The sequence below is a fragment of the Myiozetetes cayanensis genome, unplaced genomic scaffold (genome assembly GCF_022539395.1).
Source record: "Myiozetetes cayanensis isolate MyiCay16 unplaced genomic scaffold, myiCay2020 scf1, whole genome shotgun sequence".
Taxonomy (NCBI): Eukaryota; Metazoa; Chordata; class Aves; order Passeriformes; family Tyrannidae; genus Myiozetetes; species Myiozetetes cayanensis.
The window spans coordinates 98,882,765-98,909,598 of NW_026086604.1; the positions used below are offsets into that span (position 1 = coordinate 98,882,765).

At 39.9% G+C, this 26,834-nt stretch overlaps 2 protein-coding genes across 12 annotated transcripts in view; one reads left to right on the forward strand and one right to left on the reverse strand.

Moving 5' to 3' along the window:
• The window catches only part of EGFR (epidermal growth factor receptor), a 1,326,436-nt gene that overhangs the window by 679,853 nt on the left and 619,749 nt on the right, over positions 1–26,834 (reverse strand). The window lies entirely within an intron of this gene.
• The window catches only part of HECW1 (HECT, C2 and WW domain containing E3 ubiquitin protein ligase 1), a 255,066-nt gene that overhangs the window by 74,236 nt on the left and 153,996 nt on the right, over positions 1–26,834 (forward strand). For all 11 annotated transcript variants that reach the window (XR_007630633.1, XM_050330117.1, XM_050330094.1 and 8 more), the window contains 2 exons: positions 8,336–8,660; positions 24,052–24,159. Coding sequence is in view for 10 of the 11 variants with exons in the window: in XM_050330117.1 (XP_050186074.1) it covers positions 8,336–8,660; positions 24,052–24,159 (433 nt within the window). In the remaining variant the exon portion in view is untranslated. The remainder of the gene's footprint in view (positions 1–8,335; positions 8,661–24,051; positions 24,160–26,834) is intronic.

The following is a 26,834-nucleotide window of genomic DNA, read 5'->3' on the forward strand; positions in this document are numbered from 1 at the left end:
TTGTAGTTTTCTAGAAAATCAGACTATTTTTAAATAATCACGTAGTAGATTTTTAATTTACTTTGTTTCCATTTTATGTGCCTGAATGTACTTAAAATACACATTTTCTGCCACTCCTAGGAGTGCTTTGCCCACTTACCTTTATATCATGTAAAATCTTACAGCTTGAGAGGTTCACACATCCTGACTCCTTCCTACCTAACCTAACATGCCTAGGATACCAATAGTCACTGGCTCCTTAAAAAGGTGATAGAGACAGAACTCAATCCTCTTGAGGAAAGCCTTCCCCAGGTCTCGGTCTTTTTCACGAGGAGCTTTTCTCTTCCCTCTGAGTACTCAGGGAGTCTTGCATTCCTGAGTGTGGCTCAAGTACTCAAAGCTTGAGCTGGATGAATCTGGACCTTTGTTAGTGCTACTAAAGACGTTGATTTTTTTCATGGACAAAGTCCTTGAAGAACTGGAGCCACTGGTTATAAAAATCTGTCAGGTAAGAGGTGTCTATTATTATGTGCTGTGCAGAACCTGAAACAGGGCATCAAGCATGGTCAGAGCTTCTCAGTAGGAGTATCAGTTGATCACCTCACAGAAGAGCAGCGATGTTTTTAGCCTGCAGGAGAAAAGAGCGTCCCTGTTCTTATGTCCTACCTCTAAAACCCTACAGAGTAAGTAGCATTCCTGGGAGGCCATCACAGTCCAGCTTTGCAGTGGACCTTATAAATGTGGTGATGATTCTTAAGCAGACCGCTGTGGAGCACACAGGGTTTTTGAGACAATCTGTTTCTGAGAGTGATGCTTCTTTGTTTTAAATAACAGATAAACCAGTACTAGCACCTGGTACAGAATGATTGGTTTTCTTCTTGAAATGATTGTTGTTCTTAAATATTGTCCTTGGGTTTTAAAAGATGAGGAATGGAGGTTTTCAGTCTTTGGCACCGCAGTCACTGGCGCTGTGTATCTGTGAAGCTGATGTGGTCCATACTGCCTGTTAAGGACACGAGGACGCTTGTTAAGAGACGGTGTGTTGTCCCACATAAGAATGTTTCGTTTTGCACCCACTGGGAGGTAATTGCTGCCATGCTTCTGTCTGGTACTGCAGCAGCACTTCTCTGCCTGGTTTTGATGTTTAAAACCAATGAAGTAAAAAATATAAATTTCCTGTTATGCGCATCATAAAGCGTGAGTAAAGGCAATCATTGTGGTCTTGGGAGTATTTGATAGTAGCATATAAGCATATTCTAAGGTTGTTTCTTTAATCTTGTGGTGTGGAAAGAAAAAGTGAAGCTGAGTAATGTTATCTTGGTTTAAGATGTTACCATGTTGACCTCTCTATTAGTTATTTCCATACAGTTATCTTTTAAAAATGTTATACTCAGACCATATTGCATGTTTACCTGTTATTTTGTACCTGAATGTCCTTTAAAAATATTGGCAGTGTTTTCAGATCTTTTTTTCTGTAATGGGTAAGTCTGATGGCTGTTTCTCATCCCCTGCTGTGCCAAACTGCTGAGACAAGACTGTTTTTCTGCTAGTGATTTAACAGAAAATAAGAAATTAATTTTGTCCTTAGCTGCATTCCATTGCAGAAACTACCCAGTGCTTTATGAACTGTGAGTGAATTATCACTGCTTCAGTACAAATATCTTGAATGTAAGATTGTTAATTGCTCTTAGTTAGACATAAGTTAAACATAAGTAGTCCACAGTGTAGAAAGTTTGAGTGATTTCATATAAAACTGGTAAAATGACTTTTTTTTTTTTAAGAAACTTGTTTGGTTTATATACTTACAGAAGTACAAATATTAATTCTTGGAATCATTTAATTGGAAATGTGATGTGTGTATCTTTCGGCATGCTCTCTTGAGTTCTTCAGATGGCAATCTCTTGTAGTTCTTCCATAAAGAAAAGAAAAAAAGCATTATTAATTTTCTTCCTTTTTCTGAACTCAATTTCCCTCCAATCATTGCCCCATATACCAGAGTACCCCTGATTACTGTGCTGCCAGTTTTTGTTGCCTTATGACTAATAGGTCTGCATCAGGAATCAATCCCACACCAGCAGCATCAAACCTTGCCGAGTTGACCTTGAGGCCAACTCTTTCATTTTGATTCTAATTTGTGCACTGATTTGCACATCACTGAAGCCAAGTTAAATGTAAGAGGATACATTAACATAGCAGTACAGCTGGACTGGAAACTCACAAAGGTCAGGAAATGGAAAAATGAACTGACTAATAACATCCATTTGCCCCACTGCTGATGTATAATGGCTTTGATTTCCAATTAGTGTTCATTATATGAACTATATATATATATATGACCCTATATATATATAGTGCCATAGATGTGCAATATTGAGACAAATGCTCTTAAAGTTCCTTAGTGTTATTATGGCATACATCCCTCTGAAATGTTTACAGCCATCATTTGAGTCTTCCCAAGAGCAGCAGTTTGGTCTGTGTGCTCTGTAATATCTTGCAGGGAAAAGAGTGTCAGTAGACCATGTAAGCCTGTGACTCCTTGGGCAATTAAATAATTCCTTTGGAGCTCTAAGAAGCCATTCCTGTGCCTGATCCTACAATTCCTGGGCTGATGCTTCAAAGTTCTGTCCTCTCCAAATCCTTTTGCTTCCTAGCATTCTCCAATCCCTAGCTTCATGACTTTTCTGTTGGGTTTTGTGTTTTCAACAAGTCACACACTGGATGATTTGGGGAAGATTTTGCATAGCTCTTTGCACTCCAAGGCCTTGCTTCCTGGATTTGGCTGTAGTACAAGCTATTCTTTAAAAATCCTTTTTGTTCTAAGCATTATACTAACAATTCTTCCAAAATTCAAATGTCCAAAAGGATTTTCTCACATGATGGTAAATAAATAGCTGTGATAGGTGGGAGTAGGTTGATGTGAGGGGGTTAAGATAGCTGAAGCTGTAACCTTGATTATAGCTTACTTTCAAACTGTTTTCCTTCTAACCTCTGCACTGCCTTGCATTTTGCACAGTCGATTGTACTGTGCCTGCAGTGAAGGAAAATGCAGACGTTCTCTTGGTTGAGTTTGCTGTGCAGGTACCATGTGCTGTGCTGAGGATTGTCCCTGGGCAGAAAGGAGGAAATCTGAGTGTTTTATTTGCCTTTTGCTGGCTCAGAGTTTGACAGACGGAGAGTGTACCTGCCCTGAAAGCTGCTGAGTGGTGGTGGCTAAAGGGCCCTCTGGGCTACGGGTGGGGAGAGCAGATGGGGAAAAGGTGCCTCCACAGCAGGCCTGTAGGGGAAGTGGAGTTGAGAAGGTTGCTGGGAAGAACAAGAAGCAGATCCTGCAATAAGTCTTTAGGGCTATAAAAAGCAAGATTGTTAGCTCCAAGGACTTCACATAGCTGCGTTTGAGAGCAAGGCTGGAGGAGAAAGTCCTGCCATGTAAGGTAGCAGCAGCAGCAAGATTCACTATCATATCTTTTTGCTTTCACCCAGTTCTTTATTGCTCTTCCATCCAGCAGAGATGAGTTTCCTGTCCTTCAGAACTTAGGCCATTCTAATTTAAGCTCTAATAAAACAGTTTTACATACTGAAAGCCCTTCAACAGCCTAACCTTCAAGTTAAAGGTCTGCCTCAAAGCTCTGGCTTGCAGATTCCCATCACATCACCTTCAATGGCTGTAGGCACTGTTGTTTTCCTGCTTGGCTTTCTGGCCTAGCCTCAGGATTTTGCTCTGGGTATTCATACATGGGCTGTGATTAATTTTTTAAATCCTTTTAGGTTGCCTTGCATCCAGTCAATTAAACCTTTCATACAGGCCGATGCCACCTTGTTTCTGTGAGTAAAATATCCTTTTTGATACACATGATCTTAAAGCTGGTCCAAAAATTTTTGCTGTGATAATTTATCACTTTCACCATAATTTATCACTTTCACCCTAATTTTGTATTTTTAAATCTGTCTTGGCTGCCTCTTATCTTTACAAAACATATAAGCTTTTCAAATGAAGGCTTAAAGCTTATCAGGAGAGCCTTCATCTCTTGTGAAGCAACAGAAAAGTCTGACTCCACCTCAGATTTGCCTATGATATCAGACTTGACTACTGTCCTATTGTATTTTCAGGTGTGTAAATGTGCTGTGTCCCAAGCTTCCCATCATAGAAAGCTATCTCATTGTCTTTCTTGGTACTTAGCCTTGAAAGTCGGGTTGTGATGATGCTTGCAGATATCTGAATGACCTCTTTGGGCCTGCTGTTGTGCTGGCTAACATTATCACCTTGTTCCCTCTAACTTCTTCATCTGCCAGAGCTCCAGTGATGGTTTGTATTTCAATCATGTACTTCAGTCTTGGGTGTGAGCAATAAAAGTTCATCCTACTGCCATCCTGACCTGCACAAATACATCTTTCACAGAATATTCCGAGTTGGAAGGGACCCACAAGGGTTATAGAGTCCAGCTCATAAGTCAATGTCTCTATGGGGATCCAACCCACAACCTTGACATTATTAGCGCTGTGCTGTAACTTAACTGAGCTAATCTCAGGTTCTAAGCAGCAAGAGGAGGTAACTGGTGTCAGTCCAAGTATCTAAAAGACAGCTCTTAATTTTTTGAGCAGAGAACAGATGGATCCTTGCAGATGTTTAGCTGAGATCTATCTCTGTATTGTTAAAGCATCATGCACCATTCTGGCATGATTTAAAATAATCCCAAATGATAAGAAAAATAAAATCCCTAACATTAAACCCTAGAGGTTTCTAGTGGAAGTTAGTGAGTGGCAGCTCTAAATCCTTTGGTAAAATTCAACTGGCTATAATGGTGTGAAGCCTTCCTGCCTGAGGATCCTTCTTCTCTCAAAGAACAGAACAAATACCATTGGTGGTACAGTTTTTTCTGGTGGCGAAGGAAAAGGCAGTGACAAGAGCTCTCTGCTTTCCGAATGCCATACAGTAATCAGGAAAGGAGAGAGTTGTGAGAGAGAAAGGAAGAGAATGTGGGAAGAAACTCTGTGAAATATTTTTTCTTGGTATTTACTGATTACAGTTTTTCTATGTGAAGATTTTTGAAGTCAGTTTTCTTTACAATCAGATGTCATCTGTAATTTTCTTTTGTCTGCTCCTTCCTATTTTCCCTGTTAGAGATTGCAATTGCATTTTTATGGGAGAAAAAAATAACCCTAAAGTAACTTTTCTGATGTTTGCTAGCATTAGATGGACTAATCTGACATAAATAAGAGGCAAGTTCTGCCCACAGATAATCCTCTAAAAATCTAATTTTGAGTAGAGCTTTCATGGGGTTGGTAGACCTCTAGAGACAAAGCTTCCCAAAGCTCTGTGAAAGTCAGCAGTGAGGGGAGTGAGTGGGAAAGTGAAGCCTGGGGGTCACTTGGTACAGGGAGTCGATGGGTGGAAACACCCCTGGAAAGGCTGACTGTAGAGGCAGCTATAATGTGACTGTTCTGAGGCAGGAACGAAGAGGTGTTTGTTTCTGTTGACAACCAGCATTTGGCTGTTCACTGTTCTTGCTTTATAATTTATATTCTGTATTAGAAATGAGAGTTTAGAGTAGTGTATATAGTGTGCATACCTCTGCAAAGGGAGAGAAAATAAATATTAATCTCGAACCCTTAAATTATTTTTTTTTAATATGTTAGATATATATGATGGATCAGATTGCTTTCAGAGTATATTAACAGGATGTCTTTGCAGGTTTTTTTAAGTTGTCTCACCACAGCTGGGACTATCACCAGGGCTTGAGGGCTTTAGGCAGTTGCATGGAAAGCATGCAAAGCTGGTAATAAAGTGACTAGTTTACCTAACCTCTTTTCTACTTATTCATACAGTCATGTTTGTATTTTGATGCCATTATTTAATCCAGATGATTACGTGTGACTATTGTTTCATTTGTTTGGGATTTTTTTCAGCTTGGGGATTTTCTTTTCTTTTTTCTTTTCTTTTTTTTTTTTCCCCCAGATTAATGTATTTGTGTAGAATCAATGCTGGAAATACGAGAGACTGCAATCTGTGGAGAATTTGGCCTTCTGGGTTGCTCTAAAATTATGCCATTTGTTCCATTGGCATCAATATACAGCAAAATAGGAACTTAGAGAATTAAAACTTAGTGATAAATTTATCATTCCCATTAAAACTGCTTAAAGTCATGCTGAAGCTGAAAAAAAATGTTTAAGTCTAATTTAATTTTAAGGTATGCAGTTAATTAATACTCTACATCCATTAACATGCAAAAATTAAAGTATCTGCAGAACCACCATTCCCTGGAGTAATTTGCCACCAGAAATAAAATGTCTGCCTTTGAACTGAGGTAGCTTTTGGGTAGTGCTGTGAGCGGAGGAACCCATATTAATGATACAGACTAATCCAGAAGAGTGAGCTTCAGATTTGTTGTATTGATATCTCACCATTATAAAACCAATTCTAGTTGTGTCAGGTACTGTTGTGTGACAGCAGATGCCTTCTTTGCTAAGTGACAGAAACTACCAGCAATTTTAAATTACTGACTAGAGCGTGATAGTTGTGCATGTCCAAAAGTGCTTCCCAGATTAGAAAATGTTCACAGCGTGTCTCCTGATAAAAAAAGATGCCTTTTCTGTTTACATGGGATATTAGTTCTTTAGACTGTGATGTGAACTCTCTTTTCAAACAGTGAATAAATGTTAGAAAGAGGCAGCAAAGACACGATGAGATGCACAGCAAAGGCAACACCACATACTTCGTTCCCCCACGTCTCCTTCCTCCTTTTATTCCTCTACCTCTGGGGTAGCCTTTTACATTATTAGCTTCAATCTTGCAGCACTTACTACAAGGTGTGGCATTCCCACTGCAGCTATTTTTGCTTATAAACCCTGTTTAATGCAGTAAGTGAGGATTTGGGTCAGCAGATTGTCAGCATTGTTGGACAGCGTTTGCCAAGTGGCAGCATATTCTCGGGGTGCAAACATGCCAGCTGAATTTTTTGTTCTCTGTACAGTTTTTGTGCAGCAGAATCTTCAGACACAATAATAGGTCTCTTAATTATTCCCCCTGCCATGGTATTAATAAACTAAATATTTTATTTTTTTTCAGGACTTACTGTTCTTCTGTGCTACCATAACCTTAATAAAGCTAGTGTTAAATAGCTGCTTGGCTGGACAAAGGAGCTGTGATTTTTCTTCCGCTTAATTTGTTTGAGTTCAAAGGGATGATTTGACTTCTGATCATGTGAAAAGCGTTTCATAGCATACTGGAAAGCTGTCTGGTTTTGTATCTAACAGACTTGACAGCATAGTTGGCAACAGGCGGATAATGGAAGGCTAATGAATAATGAAAAGCTGAGTGATTGAAATAGCAGAGGTGTAGGGAGAGAAGAGGGAAAGCTGGGAAGGAAAATGGAAAAAACAAACAGTACAGAAGTAAGGAATAACCAGTATTTTGATCAGTATCAGGGAATGTCTTCACATCAGAATTCAACCCAGTCATAACTTAAGCATTCTCATCTGCCAGCTCACAAAAGCTTTTAACTTGTGCACCATGACGCATTTTGTACAAGTCATTCAACTTGCCTTGAGGAAGAGAAGGCTAGATAGAAATTTAAATATTTTTCAACTGCTAGGGTGATGACTACTCTGCATCAATCAGACTTCTCGATTCCCATTAACTGTCTGGTGCATTCCCAAGTTCCTACCAGAGCGGATGTGCTTAGCATCTCAAAGTCTACTGCAGAAAACAGAGTAGAGCAGTGGCATTGGAAGCCATCAGCTGTATGGAGACACATTACAATACTTAGTTTGTATTTATACATCAGTGAAGACATCTCTGTTTTGGTAGCAGGGGTAACTCCACTTTCATGGCACTCACTCTTCAAATATCCAGCAGGGAGGAAGAGCTCTTAGTCACTGCTAGCTGGTCTCTCCAGATGGAATATGGTCTCTAGGGTGACTACACCTTAAAGATTCCTCTGTAAATGTAACAAGAATTACTGGGGATAAGACTTAACTGCGGGTGTCAGAAGTGAGAAGACTATCTCCTGATGTTAAAAGAGGATGGCTCTCTAGCTGTTTGATATTCCCGATGTTTGTGTCTGGATATGTGCATTAACATGGAGGAAGCCAGCTCCTATTAATCTCTACACACTGCCAATTGTGGCTGAGCCTGGTGATGCAGAGCTTGCTTTTACACTTGTTTTCATGGTACAAATTACAGAGTAGGAGCCGAGTTAGCACTGTGTTTCCTGCTACCTCTTTTCATGTCTCTTTTTGCAATGGCAAATGGAAAAAGATCTGCAACTTTCTCATTATAACGTACTACTTTTCCTGAGCTTTGATATCACTGAAAAATGAATAATACTGTAAATGCTGTCCTTTCTTTTTTTCTTTGCAGAATCTGTACCAAAACAGGTTCCTGGGCCTGGCAGCCATGGCGTCTCCATCTAGAAACTCACAAAATCGGCGCCGGTGCAAAGAGCCTCTCAGATACAGCTATAACCCTGACCAGTTCCATAACATGGACATCAGGAACAATTCCCATGAGACAGTCACCATTCCTAGGTCTACCAGTGACACGGACCTTGTCACTTCAGACAGCCGGTCCACCCTGATGGTCAGCAGCTCCTACTACTCCATTGGGCATTCGCAGGACCTAGTGATATACTGGGATATAAAAGAGGAAGTGGATGCAGGGGACTGGATTGGCATGTATCTCATAGGTGAGTCCCCCTTACCCCTTCCCCTTTGGGTTTCTTCCTGATTTTTGTAGCTGTAGGCATTTGGGTACTATGGGCTAATGGTGATGATGAGCTGATACAGCTCCCTTAAGTGTAGTCTTTAAGTGGGTTTACATATTAAAAGAATTTTTTCTGCTCTTGAATTGCTGGTTGCCGTCCTTGCACTTACTTTTTCTCTAGCAAAGATATGAAAAGGCTTTCTGTTGATGGTTTCTTGACATTTCAAGATAAATTAATTTTAAAGCCATTTGGATGTTGGGAAAATACCTCCCATATAAAGGCATAAAATATTTTCAGTGTTTACTCTTGAGAGTCCTTTAGTAACCTGTGACAGATTACGAGTCAACAATATGAATAATTTAAAAACCTTGCAAAAATGCCTTTTTCTCTATAGCCGCAGGATATTTAGATATGAACAATAATTATAGACTGAGGCAGTCTGGAGTTGTCCCAGAAAGTTTTGTGCTTTTTTCCCTTTTATTGTATATTGCAAGCTCTATTGAGCCATGGACATTAGCATATTTTTGGCAACTCCATCTACTAAATCCAACCCCATAAGAGTAATAAGAAATGGTTTCAATTCACTTTTACCTGATTGTTCCACTTCAGTATAAAATTTGCCTTTTTTTTTTTTTTAAGCTGGTTTGGTTCCTATGGAAATAGTCCTGCTGCTGAGACTGGAGTCTGTGTTAACTCTTTGCCCTCTGGTAAATTTTGAACATAATGAATCAGTTTCAGACACATTCCTCTATGTATTAGGGGGTCTTAATAAACTGCAGTTCTAAAGTATTTCTTGAAAACCAGTGACTTGACAGCTGGTGCCCCTACAAAGGAAATGTTGGTAAAACACTTTGCTTAGGAAGGTGTGCCCAGCAGTTGTAGTTGCAACAGCACTACATCATCTTGCTCAGATAGTGAACCAAACCCAGATAAAGCGTATGATGCTGTGAGATGGGCTTTTGGAGCAGTCAAAGGGGACATCTTAGTGAGCCACAGTGTTACTGAAGTGCTTTAGTGGGTAAAACCAGATGGCTTGACATCACGTGCTGAAGATGTTGGGAACACAAATCTTAGTGACGTAGGGGATGTCTGAGAGGGTACTGGGTAGGAGGTCTGAACATATAGAAGAACACTGGTGACAGGGTGTTAGGCATTGGAAAATAAGTTCAGGATATTGAGGAGATTGGAAGAAGGGGTACACAAGGGTGTTTATTTAGGACATGGAGGGAAAGGAGTGAAGGTTACCATAAGCCAGGCTGCAGTAGTTGTTCCCATGAGTAACCTTAAAAAATACCCTGCTTTGAAAATAAAAGTAGGCTTCTGAAATTTAAATCTTTTAGGAAAAAAGCAGAGACTGGATTTCAAACAGATGCCTTGAAAGCAGTCTGGTTCATTGACCTTAACAGAATATTATTTGTGTTTACAGTTAAAATTGAAGTGGAGTGTTGTACTGGAACAGATGAGAAGACACAGGAGCTCCCAGTATTGGACACTAAGAAATACTGGGAGCCTATTCTGTGGCAGTGCAGGCAATTTGTGAATGTATTGTAGAAAGAGGCAAAGCATACCTTCTGGTAGTCTGCATGGAGCTGTTTCATACTGACGGAACTTGTTCAGCCGGGCTTCATAGCTCAGATGTTGCATCCGGGGCTGTGAAGACACGTTCTAAGTTGTTGTTCTTTTTTTGATAGGCAACCTGAATACATTGACTTTTAATTGGGAAAAATAAAAACACACCCTAGTACTCCTGCTTAATTTACTGCATCAAACAGGATACATTCCCAGACACCCCAGTAAATTCCAAGTGCAGGTTTTGAAGTGTATCCTTGCCCCTGCTGGCTGAATGCCTGTTGATTTTGATTATATTTGATGGCTCGTTCCAAGAACTCCAATGCCAAATGAAAAATGAATAGTGTGTCCAGTCCCCAAGAAACCAATAGTTGACACTTGATGGCTTTGAACGTGTTTTGTTTCCATGCTCTAAGATTCCCAGTCAAAATAACTGAGGAAATATCAGGCAGCAGCACCCCTCATTCCCTTTTTGTCTTCCTTTCCCTTCCTCCTACCACTGCAAACCCCATGTAAGAGGAGTTTTGGTTCCCCTTAAAGAACATCTGAAGATCAGTTGGATGTTGGTGTTAGTTTGACATGGAAGACAGAATCTATGAATGTAATTGGCACTGTGGCTGTATCCAGTTTTACAAAGTAGGGCAAACCTGTAGGAATGGCTCTGTAGAAGCAAACATCTGATGAAGGATTGGCTTTAGAACAGGCTGTCTGGCAAACTGAATGCCCTTGAGTCTGCTGTAGTGCATCTTTCAGTTTAGCTTCATCAGGACAGGACTGAATTGGTGTGGCTGAAACTAGAGACAATGGGAAGGGTTGTTACAGAGGCACACTTCTGACCTGAATTAAAGTGCTGATGCATCCTGTTTGTGACCAATCCATAGGGGTGAGAGATCCAGACAACCCTAATAGCTTAGATTTGTGTGTGCATTTGCACAGATTTTATGAGCCTGCGCTCCTGTTTAGACAAGGAATGTTTCTGGCCTTGTGGGTATGACCTTCACAATGTAAACTGATATACAGCTATGTTTTAAATTAGCAGCCAGGCTGGAACAAGAGAACCAAAGAAACTATGAGCTTTTCCCAGTCTGCTCAGGAGAGGATTAGTGTTGAAGCCTATTATTACCACTTGTATGGCAACACTGTTAACTCTTGCATTGCTGCTGGTCATTGTAGTGTTTGTCTCACAGCCAGATTGTGGATACAGCCCAATCCTTTTGGTGACTGTTTGGGTTGGTGAAATTTAAGCTGAAAGGTTTGAATGTAGCACTATTTAATGCTGTGGGGAGTCACGAGAACATGGGAAATTATTTGCATCCTTGTTGTGGATTGTCTTTAAACCTTAGTTTGGAAGCATTAGAGTTGGTGTTAGTTATTTGTCTTGGTTATCCCAGGAAGGGACTAGACAAAGGCAGAACAGAAGGCAGTTCTCACCTTAGAGGAGTTTAATCACTGACATGGTAGTATTGTAGGAAATATCTCCAAATAATTTTGTATGTGTGTTGGTTTTGAAATGCATAAAACTTAGTCTGTTCTCACCACCACTGCCATCACTAAAATTTTGATGATACCTAATAAACTGCAGGCTTCAGAATAAAGGTGTTCCATGTTTGGGGAAATATAGATGATACAAAAAGATTTCAAAAAAGAAGAGCAAAAATCATGTAGCTCATATGTTTTGACACTGTAGGGGATTTTGGGGTTGCTATTCAATCGTTAAAGTAGCCTGAAGGAAGAGTTAAGGGAGTCTGGAAATTCTGTCTGATTGCTCTTCACGTGAAGGAGACACAGCCCTTTTTATCACAGGGTATCTGCAGAAGCTGGTAGAAGCTGGATTTGACATTGGTTATCAGAAGTAACTTTTGCTCATGGCCTCAGAAAATGGACTAGGCAGCCAGTCAATCTCTTGTAAAACAGTGTAAAAAATGGTGGTCATGGCAAAAAATAGTGTTGAGTATATCCACCCTGTAGCTTCTTGAAAAAAATCTGTGCAGACATACACAATTTTGATGAAGGACCATAGAAAAACTCCTTAGTTGGAGGGCAAATAGTAGTGTTGACTCTCTTAAAATATAGATGTTATTACTTCAGTGCATTTTAAGATTAACCATGGTGAGATGACAGAAAAAATACATGAATTGGGAAAAAAATAATTTCTAGGTGTTTAAGGCATTCTGTGCCTTCCAGAGTAGGAATTACATTTAATTTCTTCTAAGGTTTAACTCTGTTCTAACTTCCCCTTGTATATACTATCTCTCAGCTCTGAGCAAAGCAGAGGAACCTGTAAATTCTGTAACAACTCACCTGAAATGTGCATTTGCCTTCTCTCAAAAGAACTGTAGTATTATGAACATCAGAAACATACCCCAAAACAAAAATACATGTATACACCCAAAAAGAAATTCAAAAGCTCTGTTGCTATTTAAAAGTCTCTGGAATTTAAGTTTTATTTGTAGAAAAACTATTTGTAAAGAAAATGCCCACTGTGAAAAAAAGTGAAACTAAAACAAGGTTATGAATAACAAAGATAGAGTGTTTGTATATTTTTTTAAAAAAGGACTCTCTTTTAGTGGCTACTGTGAAGCAGATGGAATATTTGCAGTTATTTATCTCAAGGCTTTCTCTGTCTCTGTTATCTCATTTGCTATTGCTATTTGCTACAGTATGAAGCCTCTTAGATAAATTAATATGGACTGCTGGCAGCTGCTTGTAGATAAAGGGCTATCTTATAATTACTGCAGTAGCATTTTAGCTGCTACTAGATTTCACTTCTGTCATCACCTCCATATCTGATGTAGAGGAGCTAGTGAGAATTGTTTAAACCAGACTTCTGAAAAAAATCTTTTGCTCCAGTGTCTGTGGACACTGATGCTGGGTGTTTATCGGGGTAATATTATACTTTTCTCACCCATATGAAGTAGACTTCCTTTCTTTCTTTCCCTCTCTCTTTCTTTCTTTCCCTCTTTCTTTCTTTCCCTCTCTCTTTCTTTCTTTCCCTCTCTCTTTCTTTCTTTCCCTCTCTCTTTCTTTCTTTCCCTCTCGCTTTCTTTCTTTCCCTCTCGCTTTCTTTCTTTCCCTCTTTCTTTCTTTCCCTCTTTCTTTCTTTCCCTCTTTCTTTCTTTCCCTCTCTCTTTCTTTCTTTCCCTCTCTCTTTCTTTCTTTCCCTCTTTCTTTCTTTGAAAGTAAAACATTAATAACAGCTATTTATTAAAAATTTCTTCAGTCCAATTTCCTGTCCATATTTGGCTTTTGACAGACTAGTTCCTCTGAAATTTATATGAGTAGGAATGTCTTGACCCAATTAGTGACAGAAGTTTAGCTTTAAAAATTTTTCCCTCCTCTGTTTCATCCTGTGGTGGTGTTTCTCTCCTAAAAAGGCAATTCACCATAATTTGACAAATCTAATAGGTGTTGGTTAATAAACACTGAAATAGTTGTTTAAACACTTTCTGGGTTGATGTTAGGCTTAGATGATCTGTGTTGCTGTATTGGCCACTGGGACAAGTGGAAAAATCTACATTTTTCTGCCATCAGACTTGGATCAGAACTTGTTTGTACAACTATTTTACCAAACATCTTCTACATACAAGCATAAAGTGTCACATGTTGCCAGCAGAGTTGGAAAATGTTAGACACAGTAAAGTTTTTATAAGGCTAGGAGTTGTGAGTGCCTATGTTATGGCTCTAATCCCCAACTCAGGCACTCTCTGTGTGTTTGGATGGTTGCTCCAACTCTCTGCTTCAGATATTGCCATCTATAAAACAAAACTCTTTCCAATGTGTCTGCTTAGAATAAATGGATGTGTTGTGCCCTGGGGTTACCCATCTTTCCAGTCCTTTGGAAGAGAACCTCTCTCTGGTCTTAGGGCTTCTCCTCAGTAGGTCATCTTGTAGTTGGGTCTCTTGCCAGGCTGTGATCACCTCTGCAAGTTAAGTTTCGTTTGACACCTGCAATTCTGCTCCCCCTGTAAAACACCAACAGAGGCGCCCAGTGGCCAGACAGCTTTCACTAGGCACAGCACTATTTATTTCAGGAACAAAAAGTGTCAGAGGAGCAAACCTGTAATAAAAAAAAAAAAAACAACAATAGAAAGCCTGCACAAAGGCTGAACAGAGAGGGTATCAGGTGTCACGCGCCTTGGCAGATATATTAGTGCAGTGATATCAGTTCTTTGTTCTAACCTGGCAGCTCTTCGATCCAGTGAGAGTGACTTATCAGCCTGAGTCACTTTTTGCCTTTCCTGGTTTCTGTATCTGGTGAACCACTTCAGGCAGGTGAAACCAGGATATGCTGTTTCCAGAGGCACCAAGTGCAACATGAAAACAATTAGGTTTTGCATCTGTTTCACCCCTTTACAAGTAGATACAGTTAACACTTAAATGCATATTCCCAGCAAATATGGCTTCTGGCACATCCTTCCTCTCAGTGCTTCCAAGCTTCACTTGTTTCATTTGTGTGGTGTTAATGTTGTTAGTAGGAATGCACCAAAAAACTTCTGTAGAGGGGTTAGTGTAGTGGTGGTGTGCTTTACAGTCTTTCAGGGAACTCATGGTAAAGAAGCCTGCAGATTGCCAGTTCTTTTCCTTAAACATATTTAGTATGTGGTTGAGGTGTTTACTGTGTGCCAAAAGATTCCCATTTTCATTTATTATTTCTCCATAAAATAACAGCTGTGGTCTTATGCAGCTCTTTCTAGGTGAATGGGTGGAGAAGTTTTCCGCTTCAGCTGTCATGCTGAATGTCAAGAGAGGAAAAGAGTGCAGACAGGGTGTACAACGGCTCCATGCCTTCTCAGTGATTTCCAGGGTCCTTATGCCCGTGGATGAAACTGTCTCTGTGCAGGGATGGCCTATACCACAGTGTAGCCCAGGCTGACAATGAAGTCAGTAATGATCACCTGCTGTTTCTGAAGAAATCAGTCAGTGAGGAATATTGGTGCACCAAATGCCATGTTCCTCAGTACTTCAAAAGAAGCATAATTCATGTAGCACATTCAGACTGTTGACTGGATAGAATCAATCACAGCACAAACAGTGGACTGCATAGACATCAAATTCTTGGCAGGATAAGGCTTAAAGCAGAAAGATTTGTTTTGTAGAGGTTGCCAAGCCAGCCATGTGGATTTTGAAGGTTCAGCATATGTTTTTCTTCTCTTAGTTTTCTGTTTTAGAACTAAATCATTCCCACTCCTTAGTGTTCATAACACTTAAATCCACTGTTCATAACACTGGAATATTCGCATGCTGCCCTCCACAACTACCCTAATGACTGTGTATGCATAGACCTTTTGTAACCTTTCTCACTCATTGATCTCCCCAGCCCTGGAGACATTTTTTTTCCTCAAAGGAAATCTTCTACTTTGTAATAAGTTGATAATTGAATACCATTTTTCAGATAAAATCAGTCCAGATTCACAAGAGATTCTTTGCTTGGTGCTTCAGTGCACACATCTGAGTTGTGTTTGGCTTGGGGTATTTTACTGCTGTATCAAATCACAAGCTCCTGTCTAGTTTACTGTCTGCTGTTATGTCTTTCAAGAGTGCTATAAGCCCATTTTTCAAATATTAGAAATTATTTCCCCCCTATTTAATGAACATTGTTAACCTGGACAAATGTCATCCTCGTTCACATTTCAGATCTTCCGATGTCCCTTTATATCATGTCTTTATACTGCCTGAGGCCTGCAGCATGTCTTATTTTAATATTTCCCAGCAAATTTCATGGGTGCACTGTTCTCTCCTAATCCTCATTTACCAAATTACACTGTAGTCAATAGGGAGGCTTCCACTGACTGTGGGAACTTTGGAACTGTTATATTAAAACAAAGCAAACCAACAAACAAAACTCTTCCATGTTGTACCTTACCACACGTAGTGTATCTTCACTGGGGCAATTGTGATCATCCTTGTTTGGATTCCTCCCTCCCATTTTCAGTTACATGTGCAAACTGGACGTCACTAATTGTAGAGAAGTTTGTGCAATTCATAGCTGAAGTGGAGCTGTTGCTGTACTTAAACCCAGATGTGGTCCATCTGCTGCAGGGGTAAGAATAAATGGGGAAGTTCAGGAGCTTTAAAGCAGAGCCTGTAGCTGGGACAGGCATAGCTGAAGTAGCACTCAGAGCTATGTGGATACTGTTGCACTTCTAAATGTATGCAGAGCCAAATGACGCCAGTATTACTGGACAGGTGACCATCCCACTGCAACCTGACATCTACCTGGGAGGTTTTGGCCTCTGCCAGTTGTTATTGCTGAGCCTCAACTCTTTGCTTTCCTCATTCTTTTTACCTTTTCAGATGAAGATTTGTGGTTGTGGGAGAGAAATAGGTGAGTGATGAGTTGCTCCAGAGCACAGCTTCCAAACACTTCAAGGACACCACAGAAGAAGAGAGCCCATTGCCATCAGCTCTGCTTTTAGCCAAAGGCTCCACTGTTGCAGAGAAGGAGAGGGAAGATTCTCAAGTGGCAGAGCTCAGACTCTGCGGGTTAGCTCAAGTGCAAGGAAAGCAGGACAGTGAGGAAGGACCAGATCCACAGTTCATCCAGAGCCTTCTGAAAACCCACAGGCATATCATTGCCAAGACTTAATAGGGTCTATGTAACTGGCAGTTGTTTGCTTTTTTTAATTGGTGTTGGTGCCATGAAAGATGAGAATGGTATCTCCCATTATTTGGAGGCTGCTGGAGTGGTAAAGGATGATGTCATAAGTGGCTCTGAAAGTAAGCTAGATGTTCAAAGATAGGTGTTTTGCTGAAAGTTGCAACTCCTTGATTTTTGGAGTGGCTGACATGTTAGTTGGGTTTAATGTATAATTCTTTCTACTTCAGATTAGGTGGTTCAGGTTTTAAACCAGCCATGCCTGCCTTTCTGTGTGCCCAGAGCAGTTTTACTTTGGACAACTGTCTTCTGCCCTCAGTGACCAAGAATTGTTGCAACTTTGAGAACTCTGTTTTATTACAATTTATGCTCTTCTATCTCCCTACTTTGCTTTGGTCTTTCTCTTGCCATGTCTTCCTCCCACTTCTCCACTCATTGTTCACATTTTCTCCCTCCCAATTTATTTTTTTTAACTGGGTAACTTTGGGGGATTAAAATGGAACCATTTATGTACTTGAAAAGAAAGTATATGCAAAACTCTTAGATCAAGGAGTAAGCTTGCAGCACCAGTGGGGGTTAGGCCCTTGTTGTCCAGCACTCTTCTCCCTAAGAAGTTATAGAAGGAAAGCTGCTAACTGTAAATTGTAGTATATTCATTGCCTGCAGCAGAAATTGGCAAATGAATTAACAGTGAAGTTTCAATCCACATTGGAGCTTAATATGTAGCTGCTGAAGTCAATGGAAATGTTCCTATTGACTCCTATAATGATAGCCATTATTTGTGATTTTTTTTTTACTGTGATATCTTTGTAAATAAGAAATTGGTATCTACATCTTCTGCATATATTTCCCATTAATAGCTCCTCTTCTGCAGAATGATGACTGCTTGTATTGTACAGCTCTTTAGAAGCACAATTTCCAAGGGCTAGGTTTTGCAATGCTAAAGGATTGAAAAAGGAAACACTTGCATGGCCTGACACAACTCACTGTAAACTACACTTATGAATTGTAGAGGTTGTTGTCATCACTTTAAATTCTTTTTCAAGTACTAAATTGGGTGCTAAGAGAATAAACATAGGAAAGAAGAAGCTTATCCATGGCTTACACTTGTATTATCTTGCAACATAATTTTATTTTATTTTATTGACATTCTATGAAGGGTCTGGAGCACAAGTCCTATGAGGAGCAGCTGAGGGAGCTGAAGTTGTTTAGCCTAGTTAGTTGTTTAGGAGAAGAGGAGGCTCAGGGGAGACCTCATCACTCTCTACAACTACCTGAAAGGAGGTTGTAGCCAGGTGGGGCTTGGCTGCTTCTCCCAGGCAGCAAGTGGAGAGGATAAGAGGACATAGTCTCAAGCTGCTCCAGGGGAGGTTTAGGTTGGACATTAGGAGGAATTTCTTCACAGAAGGAATGATTAGACATTGAAATAGACTACCCAGGGAGATGGTGGAGTCATCATCCCTGGAGGTCTTTAAAAAAAACCCACCTGGACATGACACTCGGGGCCATGGTCTAGTTGACATGGTGGTGTTTGGTTGTAGGTTGGACTCGATGATCTCAGAGGTCCTTTCCAATGTAATTAATTCGGTGATTCTGTGATTTACAAAATCCCTTTCCTGCAGCAGCTTTCCATGCAAGTTGCAAAGCAGCTCAACAACTTGGTATAGAAAATTATTTTTTAAAGCATTTTACTAGCTGTCTTCGTATGATATTATAGTAAAGACATACATATTGACCAAAAGCACTTTTAAATTTCAAACTAAAGCAAATTTATGCAGCTGAAGACTGGAAGTCCTTCTGTAATTTCAGGAGTACAGCATTTCTTTTTCATAACGGATCAAGACATGAAGTGTAGCTTTTATTTTTGCATCATAATTGCATTAAGTTGATAGAAAGCAAATTATGTAGAATGTAGTGCTAAATCAAATTAGTGATGGATAAGAGACTGGAATAGTGTACCAATATCAGGCACTTAAACTGACACTGCATTCCCGTCTCCTGTTAATTATTTGTTTCTTTGAAGGTAACACAGGTTATTCTAAATTGTGTAGTGGTTAGTCATGGAGAAGGTGGAAAGATAGGCTGGTTGTATATATCAGTAAAACACTGTTTGAGAGAGCAGAGTAGGTTTTTCATTTCTGTTTCTTAAGTAAAACCAAGCAGACCAAAAGGATCCCTTAGCTATTTGTAATTTGAACTCCGTCAGTCCTTCTGAAGAAGATTTGTCAACTATCTGTTTCTCTGTGGGAATTTCAGGCAAGCTTTCAAATATGGAGGTCCTGTTTGTTTAGTGTAGGCTGCTGACATCACCTAAAGTCCCCATTGCATTTTTTACAGATCTTTTGGAGGGGTGGCCTTAATCAACATTTTCCCTAATTCCTCTTATGAACAGCAAGCTTTTTGTCAACTGGATACTGTCTTTCATCTGAAAGATAACTTTCTTTGCTGGCAGTGGTTCTTTATCTCTCTCTCTCTCTCTCTCTCTCTCTCTCTAGTGCTTTTGAAGTATATTGGGATGCCCAGCATGGAAGTGACAGCACAGAATATTTTTAGCAGTAAAATGCTGTGCTTGGAGGTATCTGGTTTAGTGAGGAGAAGCAGTCCATCAGAATTGCTGCTGGTTCCCAAAGCACTTGTTTTAGCATGCCTTGGGCCCTCTGGCTGCTTTTCAGGCCCCGGCTGCCTGGCTCTGGGTCGTGCATCACCTTCTCAGTTTCCTCTAGGGGACTGTGTGAGGTGTGGGAGGTCTGTGGGAGCTGCTGCTCCTGTCCCAGTGCAGCTCTGCAGGTTTGCGGCTGCTTCAGCAAGAAGCAGCCGATGCTTCTGTGTGCCCCAGAGCAGGAGAACCAGAGATCAATGTCCGCTGGCTCCCCATCTCAGGCACCCTCACCATCCCTGTATCCAGCTCTTGAGCAACTTATGATGTTTAAAGTGCAGCACATGCCGAATACTTCCTCATTTTACACTTTCCTTAATTAGTTAGCTGTTTACCGTGCAGGGAAATGAAGCCGCAGATCTGAGGGCGATGGCAGAGTGTTTGCTTTTTGGCCAAGCAGTGCCAAATCCAGGCTATGCAGAGGAAACAGAGAGCTAGTTTAAAGGTTAATCGCATTTCAGAAATAGAGGGAGGGAGATGCATTACAATGCTTCATTGGAAAAATGTCAAAAGCCATTAGCTGCTGGCTGAAATATATGAAAGGGAGCATCACTAACTCTGCTCTTCTTTTTGTGTGGAGGTGAAGCGAGGCATTTCACCATTTACCTTTGGGAATTAAGATGCAACATGTTTTAAAGGTCAGTTCCTTTGTTATAGGGATTTTCAGAAGAAACAGGAAATTAAATTTGTTTTCCTTTGCACATAATCTTTCTCCTTTACATACCATACCATCTATTCACTTAGGTATGGCATGAATGTTGATAAATATATGTACATATGTATGTCGTGCATTAAACAGCTCTGTATTTCACATGCACAGTTTTCTTTTTCAATGTGCTACATACATAATGTCCATGTTCCAGGAATAGCATGCCTGGAATAGTATCACTTGCCAATTAAAACAGGTTGATCAGGCATATTCATACATTCCAGCCTCCTTACGAGTTTCAACCACTTCTATTTTTGACTTGCCAGAGGATATTTCTTTCTTATCTTCCACCTCCCAAAAATACATACCTTGAAAAACTGAAAGAGCAAGATTTCCCTTTTGGACCTGAATGTATTTTTCTAGAGATAAAACTTGTCTGGCTTAAAAATCCCAATGAACATAAATTCCTACTGGACTAAAAATAATTTTTTTTCCTTTGGAAATAGCAAAGTACCTAACCTTTCAAAAGAGACAGTCAGGGTTTAAAACTGACAGTGAGAAGGATCTACATACTGGATTTCTAAATTATGACAAATACATTTTATATAGAAAATTGGTTTTATACTTAGAGGCTCCTCAGCTCCTTTTTGAGGTGACTTGCATATTGCAGAGTTCCATAAAGTCATATTAAAATATCCGTTGTGCTGCCTGAGCATGTATTTCATCAGTGGTCACTGTCCATAAACTGTGTGCACATGGCTACTTCCATGTGGTTATTCCTTCCTTGGGGACCTGCTTTGCTCTAGACACTGTCCTTCCTGCACACCCGTGTCTTTTGCCTCCATGGCAGGAGGCAGTGTGCAGGTGCTACTCAGTGGGAGCAGCTTGTTCCAGCTTTCCTGTGGTCTCACCTGTCAGCTGTAAACATAAGGGATAAGCTTGCTTATCCCTTCCCTTCTGTGTTCTTCTACCTTGGACATGCAGATGGATAGTGGCCTTTTTTCTCAGCCTAGTTTTCCAGACTTCCTGCACATTTTCAACAAAAAGAAGGAAACAGCTTTCTGCAGTCATCCCCACTGGCTCAACTTGCAAGAGGGATGGAATTTAGTTTGGGTATGGGCATATGTCAACCCCTCTGTCAAATTAGAGAGGTTATGTGATGCAGAATTCACACTGCCTTGTGCCAGCTGCGGGAAGTGGACAACAGCCCACACAGTGAAAGTGCCAGCTGGCCCCCACAGATCCTGTGTATGAACACAGTATTTTAAAGCTGATTCTGAGATCTCTTGTGCCACTAAACCCTAGCTTAAAAATGTCTGCAATTTCTTAAGCAAGGCCATCCAGTCCAGCTAAACTAAGCCTCCTTAAGCAGGCATGGTATTTTATAAACAATGTTTCTTGAGGAACAGTGATTACCCATACATCTTAATAACATGACAGGTGTTGGAGCATCTCCAGCAGCTTACAGAGACTAAATACAACAAATAAATATCACAAGTGATGAAGCCAGAGAGCAGCATGCCAGAGCTGAGGGATGCTCTCAGTGCCCCATCAGGATGAGAGCCAGGCAGGGTTCCCAGGCTCCAGCTCAGTGCAGTATTTCAGTATGTGCTCACCTTTAAATATAAAGTGTTTTTCCTGCTAAAGCAAAAAGGGACAATTAATAAATTTAAGTCTTCTCTCAGGTATGTGTTACTACTTCCACAGAATGGTGTGGGTAATCCTTGATAATCTGTATCCACAATGGTCCTATACTGAAGGGATTGCTTAGTAAACCAAATTCTGGGAGTAATGGTTGTATACTTATCTGCCTTTTTTAATGTAAATAATTTGAAATTTAAAAAAAGACACAACCAGCTATAAAGTACAGAGGAAGAGCAGAAATCATACCAGAGATTTTACTATTGGAGGGTTACTGCAGAGGTGTACTTCAATACAGAGCCTGAAACACAGCTAAGTGAAATAATTTCTAACAATTAGCAAGTCAGCAAAGGAAAAATTTATTGCAGATAGCATTACTATAATTATTCATTGCAATTGTTAATGACTTCTTTGAAAGGACTTCTGTTGTAAATCTGTCAAGACAGTAGCACTGAACAGTTCAGTGTTGGTACCCGCTTACCTTCCTCCTTTGAGAGCATGACTGTGTAAAGCCAATGGGACAGTGTTGACATCTACTTGCTGCTTTATTACTTCAGTGAAAGTGTAGTTTTCTTCAGTTTGAAGTTTCCTTTTTTTAACTAATGTGATAGTCTTTGACTTTCCCAGCTTTGTCTGTTGGACTGTGTCTTCTGCTCTGCATTTGGTCACACCATCAGTTTGTCCTCAGGCACAGTGACCCTTGTTGTGTGTGTGGTATTATCTTTTTTTTCTTGTTGATATATGTAACAACAAAGCCAATTCATCCCAGTGTTTACAACTGATGTATTCTAATCTCAGATTGAGTGATTCACATTTTTTCTCAGTTTTTAGGGTGACTAATAATTAATGTAATTGTCTTCAGAAGTGAGTCTCCGCACCCACACAGGACTATTTCTGTAGCAAGGTTGAGTTGGTTAAGGCATAGTTGTACAAATCTCTGTTAAAATTAAAACTGTCCTTATCTCTAAAAGGAAAAACCTGGGAGATTGCTGGCTGGTCTTTGCAGGCAGAGATTGTGGCCTTTTGCTCTGGCAGAGCACAGATGTGAAATCTGTTCCACCCCCCTGAAGCTGGAGCAATGAGGCCATGGCCCAGCCCATCCAGGGTTGCTGCTTCAGCCACTTCAGTTCGCTGTCATTTAGGACTGCCTGTGAGCAGCTGGAAATGTCTCCATACGTCTATTTTATTTTTGTGTTTAGTGACGGTCAAAACCACAAATGCTGGCCTGTTATGGTGGCAATACATGCCTTTTTATGTGCTTGAAAGTGGGGCGTAAGCTAGTAAGTTGGTGAGCATGGGCCTGAGGCTGCAGCACGGTCCCACTGGCTGGATTTTGAGCTGCTGGATAAAAGAGGGTCCAGAACCACACACTTGCCTGGAGGCTGGAATGTGCTTGCTCACATCTGCATCGTGTCAGGCTTGCAGATTAGGTCCGGAAAACAGCTTGTTGAAGCAGGGTAAAATGAAACTTGGAAATAGACTAAAAATTCACTCATAGGACAACCAGAAATCCATTCCTCAGGCTCACTACTCGACTGCCTTTTTATTTACACACAGACCTGCGTGTGCAAGGGGGGTGACTTCTTCAGCCTTGGTTCTCAGCAACTTCTTAGAGGTTATTAAATTTTATAGGTTATTCCTTGACTTCTCTGAAGATGAGGCTGATAGTCTGACAGATACTAGGTGGCTCAAACACTGCAAGAGGACAGTGTTTTTTTGTCAGTCAACAACAGTTTTGGAGGCCAAGGGTTGTGAAGGCACCTAGTGAGTGGGATTCTTCAAGAATAATTGTCCCTTGTGGTACGCTGCAAGAAATAATTATATCTGTTGTGGTACAAGTGAGTGTAGTACAGATACCTGCATGTAACTGTTTTCTGTGGAGGTTTTTTACGGGAAGGGTTGGTGCAAAGGGGGAGAATCATTCTGTGTTACAGCTAGATAATTATGTTAACTAGGTAATGGCTAATCCATGGTCAGCTAGATGTTTTCATTTTTGAGAATTTTGTAGGGATGCATTTTTTTAAATTAGATTTCAGGAAAAGCTGATTTTTAAGAATTTTTAAGAATTTTTTAAAAAGTGATTTTTAAGAAAGTCTGCACTTTTAAAAAACATAAATGAGTGATAAATCTAATTTCTCAACATGTGGTGCCAAGCTGCCTAGCAACTCTAGGATGTCCTGTCAAGCCAACGACTTATTTTCAACTCTCTGCTATGCATGTTGTTGTAATAGGTGCTTGATGAGACTGTTTTCTTTGTTTGTAGATGAGGTCTTGTCCGAAAACTTTCTGGACTACAAGAACCGCGGCGTCAATGGCTCTCACCGTGGTCAGATTATCTGGAAGATTGATGCCAGCTCTTACTTTGTGGAGCGTAAGTATTTTTCCAATTCTGCTATGCTATAATTCAGTCACTGCAGAAAGATAATTGAGCTGCTATATTTGTTTTCATGATGTTTTTATGCCCAATATGTCTCTTAGGAAAGGCCAAAAATGTTACCAAAATCTTCAAATGTATTGAAAGAAATTGAATCACTTGGTGGAATAGAAACCCACAGTTTCTGCAAACAAATTTTCTGCGCATTGACTTATTTGCTTTTTTTAAAAAATACAGTTATGAATACATGTTTTACTCAATTTGCTGCTATTTGGACTGTATCATTCATTATGAGCTGCATTAACTTTAGTATGGTATTAAGGAAAACAGGAACTCAAGGGCATAATCTCAATCACACCAGCTTTTAATTGGAAAACTTCATGGTGTATTTGGCTTCCATCAGATTCAGGTGGATTCAGAAGTAAAAAAAGTCAGGTTCTGATTATCATCTAGACCAATAAAGATATAACAGTATGTAGTTGCAGCAAGGTACATTAATTTCAAATTAATTGTTTCTCATTACATTAATATATTACCCAGGGCATCTGATGCAATGCAGTGTAACTCTTTTCCACCCCCTTAGCAATGAAAATGCAGAAATATTGAATTTGCTTCTGCAAAGAACTAGGTACATTATACAGCAAGTTAACATTTCCAGCCATGACTGTCCCATGTCACTGACCATTCGAGTCCTTCCTCTTTCCAAAGAGTTACCATGTGCTAGTGTAAGTGGAATTCATAGTCATCTTTGGAGAATAGAAATAGCGTACTCAAAAGACTGGACTGAGATCTGTAGCAAAATATTTGCAGTGAAAGAGCCATATGTATCCTTAAGGAGGAGTTAAGCATGAAGAAGGGTAGCAATTTCAGTTTTACGATTGTACTGAATGTTTCCAATGATCTATCTGAGCCTCCTGGGCAGACATTTGGTAAAAACTTCAGACATTTGGTAAAAGCATTTATAAATTGCTTGACAGACAGGTATACGTGTTTAAGACTGTTTGAATTTGAGGGCAATCAAAGGAATCTTTGATGTAATCTATATTCTGAAGGATTTGTAAAGGACATGAGTTATACTTGTTTTATCTACAACTTTGAGCTTAAGTATCTGGTATTAGCAAGGATGCGATATGTAAAACATTTTACAGATACTCAGTCCTAAAAACAGGTTATCTCTTGGCAGTGTGAGGCATTGCTGATGGTCTGTAATTCCTAGTGTTAAACTAAGTTGAGAATGTTGCTCTAAAGAATTAAGAGAGATGCTGAAATGTCTACAGGAGATATGGGATGCTTAAATCCTGTGTTTTGAAAAATACATGGATGGGAAACTTTGTATTATATCAGAAAGTTGGTTTTAGTTATCGTGGTTTGGGGGCAGAAATTAATTGCAGGATCTAACCTGTAAAGCAGACTCTAATTTGCAGATGCTTTGAGCCGTGGTTACTAATCCTTGAGACTGATCATACTTTCTTTTAGCTGTTAAAGAAGTGTGGAAAGAAGATATAAAATCCCAGACTGGGTTTTGAGGAGACCTTAGTACCTTGGTTTATTGAGGAAGTTTATTAGGCTGCTAGTAGCTTTCTTGCCTAATCCACAATAAAAAAAGGAAGAGGCCGAGAGTGAGAAATGCTTAGGAGAAAGCCTCTTTAGGTGGGCCACTTTTCATTAAGGACTCAACTGCACAATGAATTATGTCAGCTTAATAGGTTGCCCCCATTAGCTTAGACACAGTAGCTTTTGTTAATTGATTGCATGTACATTCTTCACTTGCCCTACTGTAAGAAAATGCAAATTAGCATAACCATCCTTCATTGATGCTTAAAACTAAGTTGTACTACACCCTAGCTGGGCAGCCCATGCTTGATAAGTTGCTGCCTCTTGGTAATTTGTTATGCTGGTACCATTAGGTTGTGAATGTCAGCCCTGAGATTGTGCCAGTGCGCTCATCAAGGACAAATCATTGCCCTGTCTAGAATTAAAATAGGAGAAAATGAAGTAGGCAGTAGTAAATAACAGCACATGTGGATACTCTTAGAGCTACTTGACTACTGAAGTGGGAAGTTAAAGCGGTGAAGAATGTTGATGTCAGTTTTGTATCTCTAGAGGCATATTTGAGGATTCTCACTCATTGTTCAGACATATATGAAAGCACACAGTTTTGCAGCTGATTAAATGTTATATTAAAAGCTGCAGTGTCTGAAAACCTCATGTATTTTCTATCCAAAGAGGATGGTGTAAACAATCTTCCTTCAGACTGTTTTTTTTTTTTTGGACAGAGATCATATTTTTCTTTTATGTTGCATAGCACACAATACGGTGTGCAGGAATCAGAAAGACACTGGGCATCAAAATCAAACTCAGATAAGAAATGTAGCTAAGATATGGTAATTTATTTTCAAGGTATCTATATTGTTTTTCCATATATTTTGTTATAATTCCCTTAACTTGCTATTTACTGGAATATTGATGATTATACCATTAATTCTCTATAAAACAGTTGCAAATGCAGCCCTTAATTTCTTCTTTTGCTTTTCCTGTAACTATTTGTACTTTGGTACCTCTTCACCACAGGAGTCAATATCAACAACACAGAGCTTCAGAAAAGGTTGGGGAATACACTGCAGTGTTTGGCCCATGATAGCTGGCAGGAGCTATGATAAAGGGGAAATCAC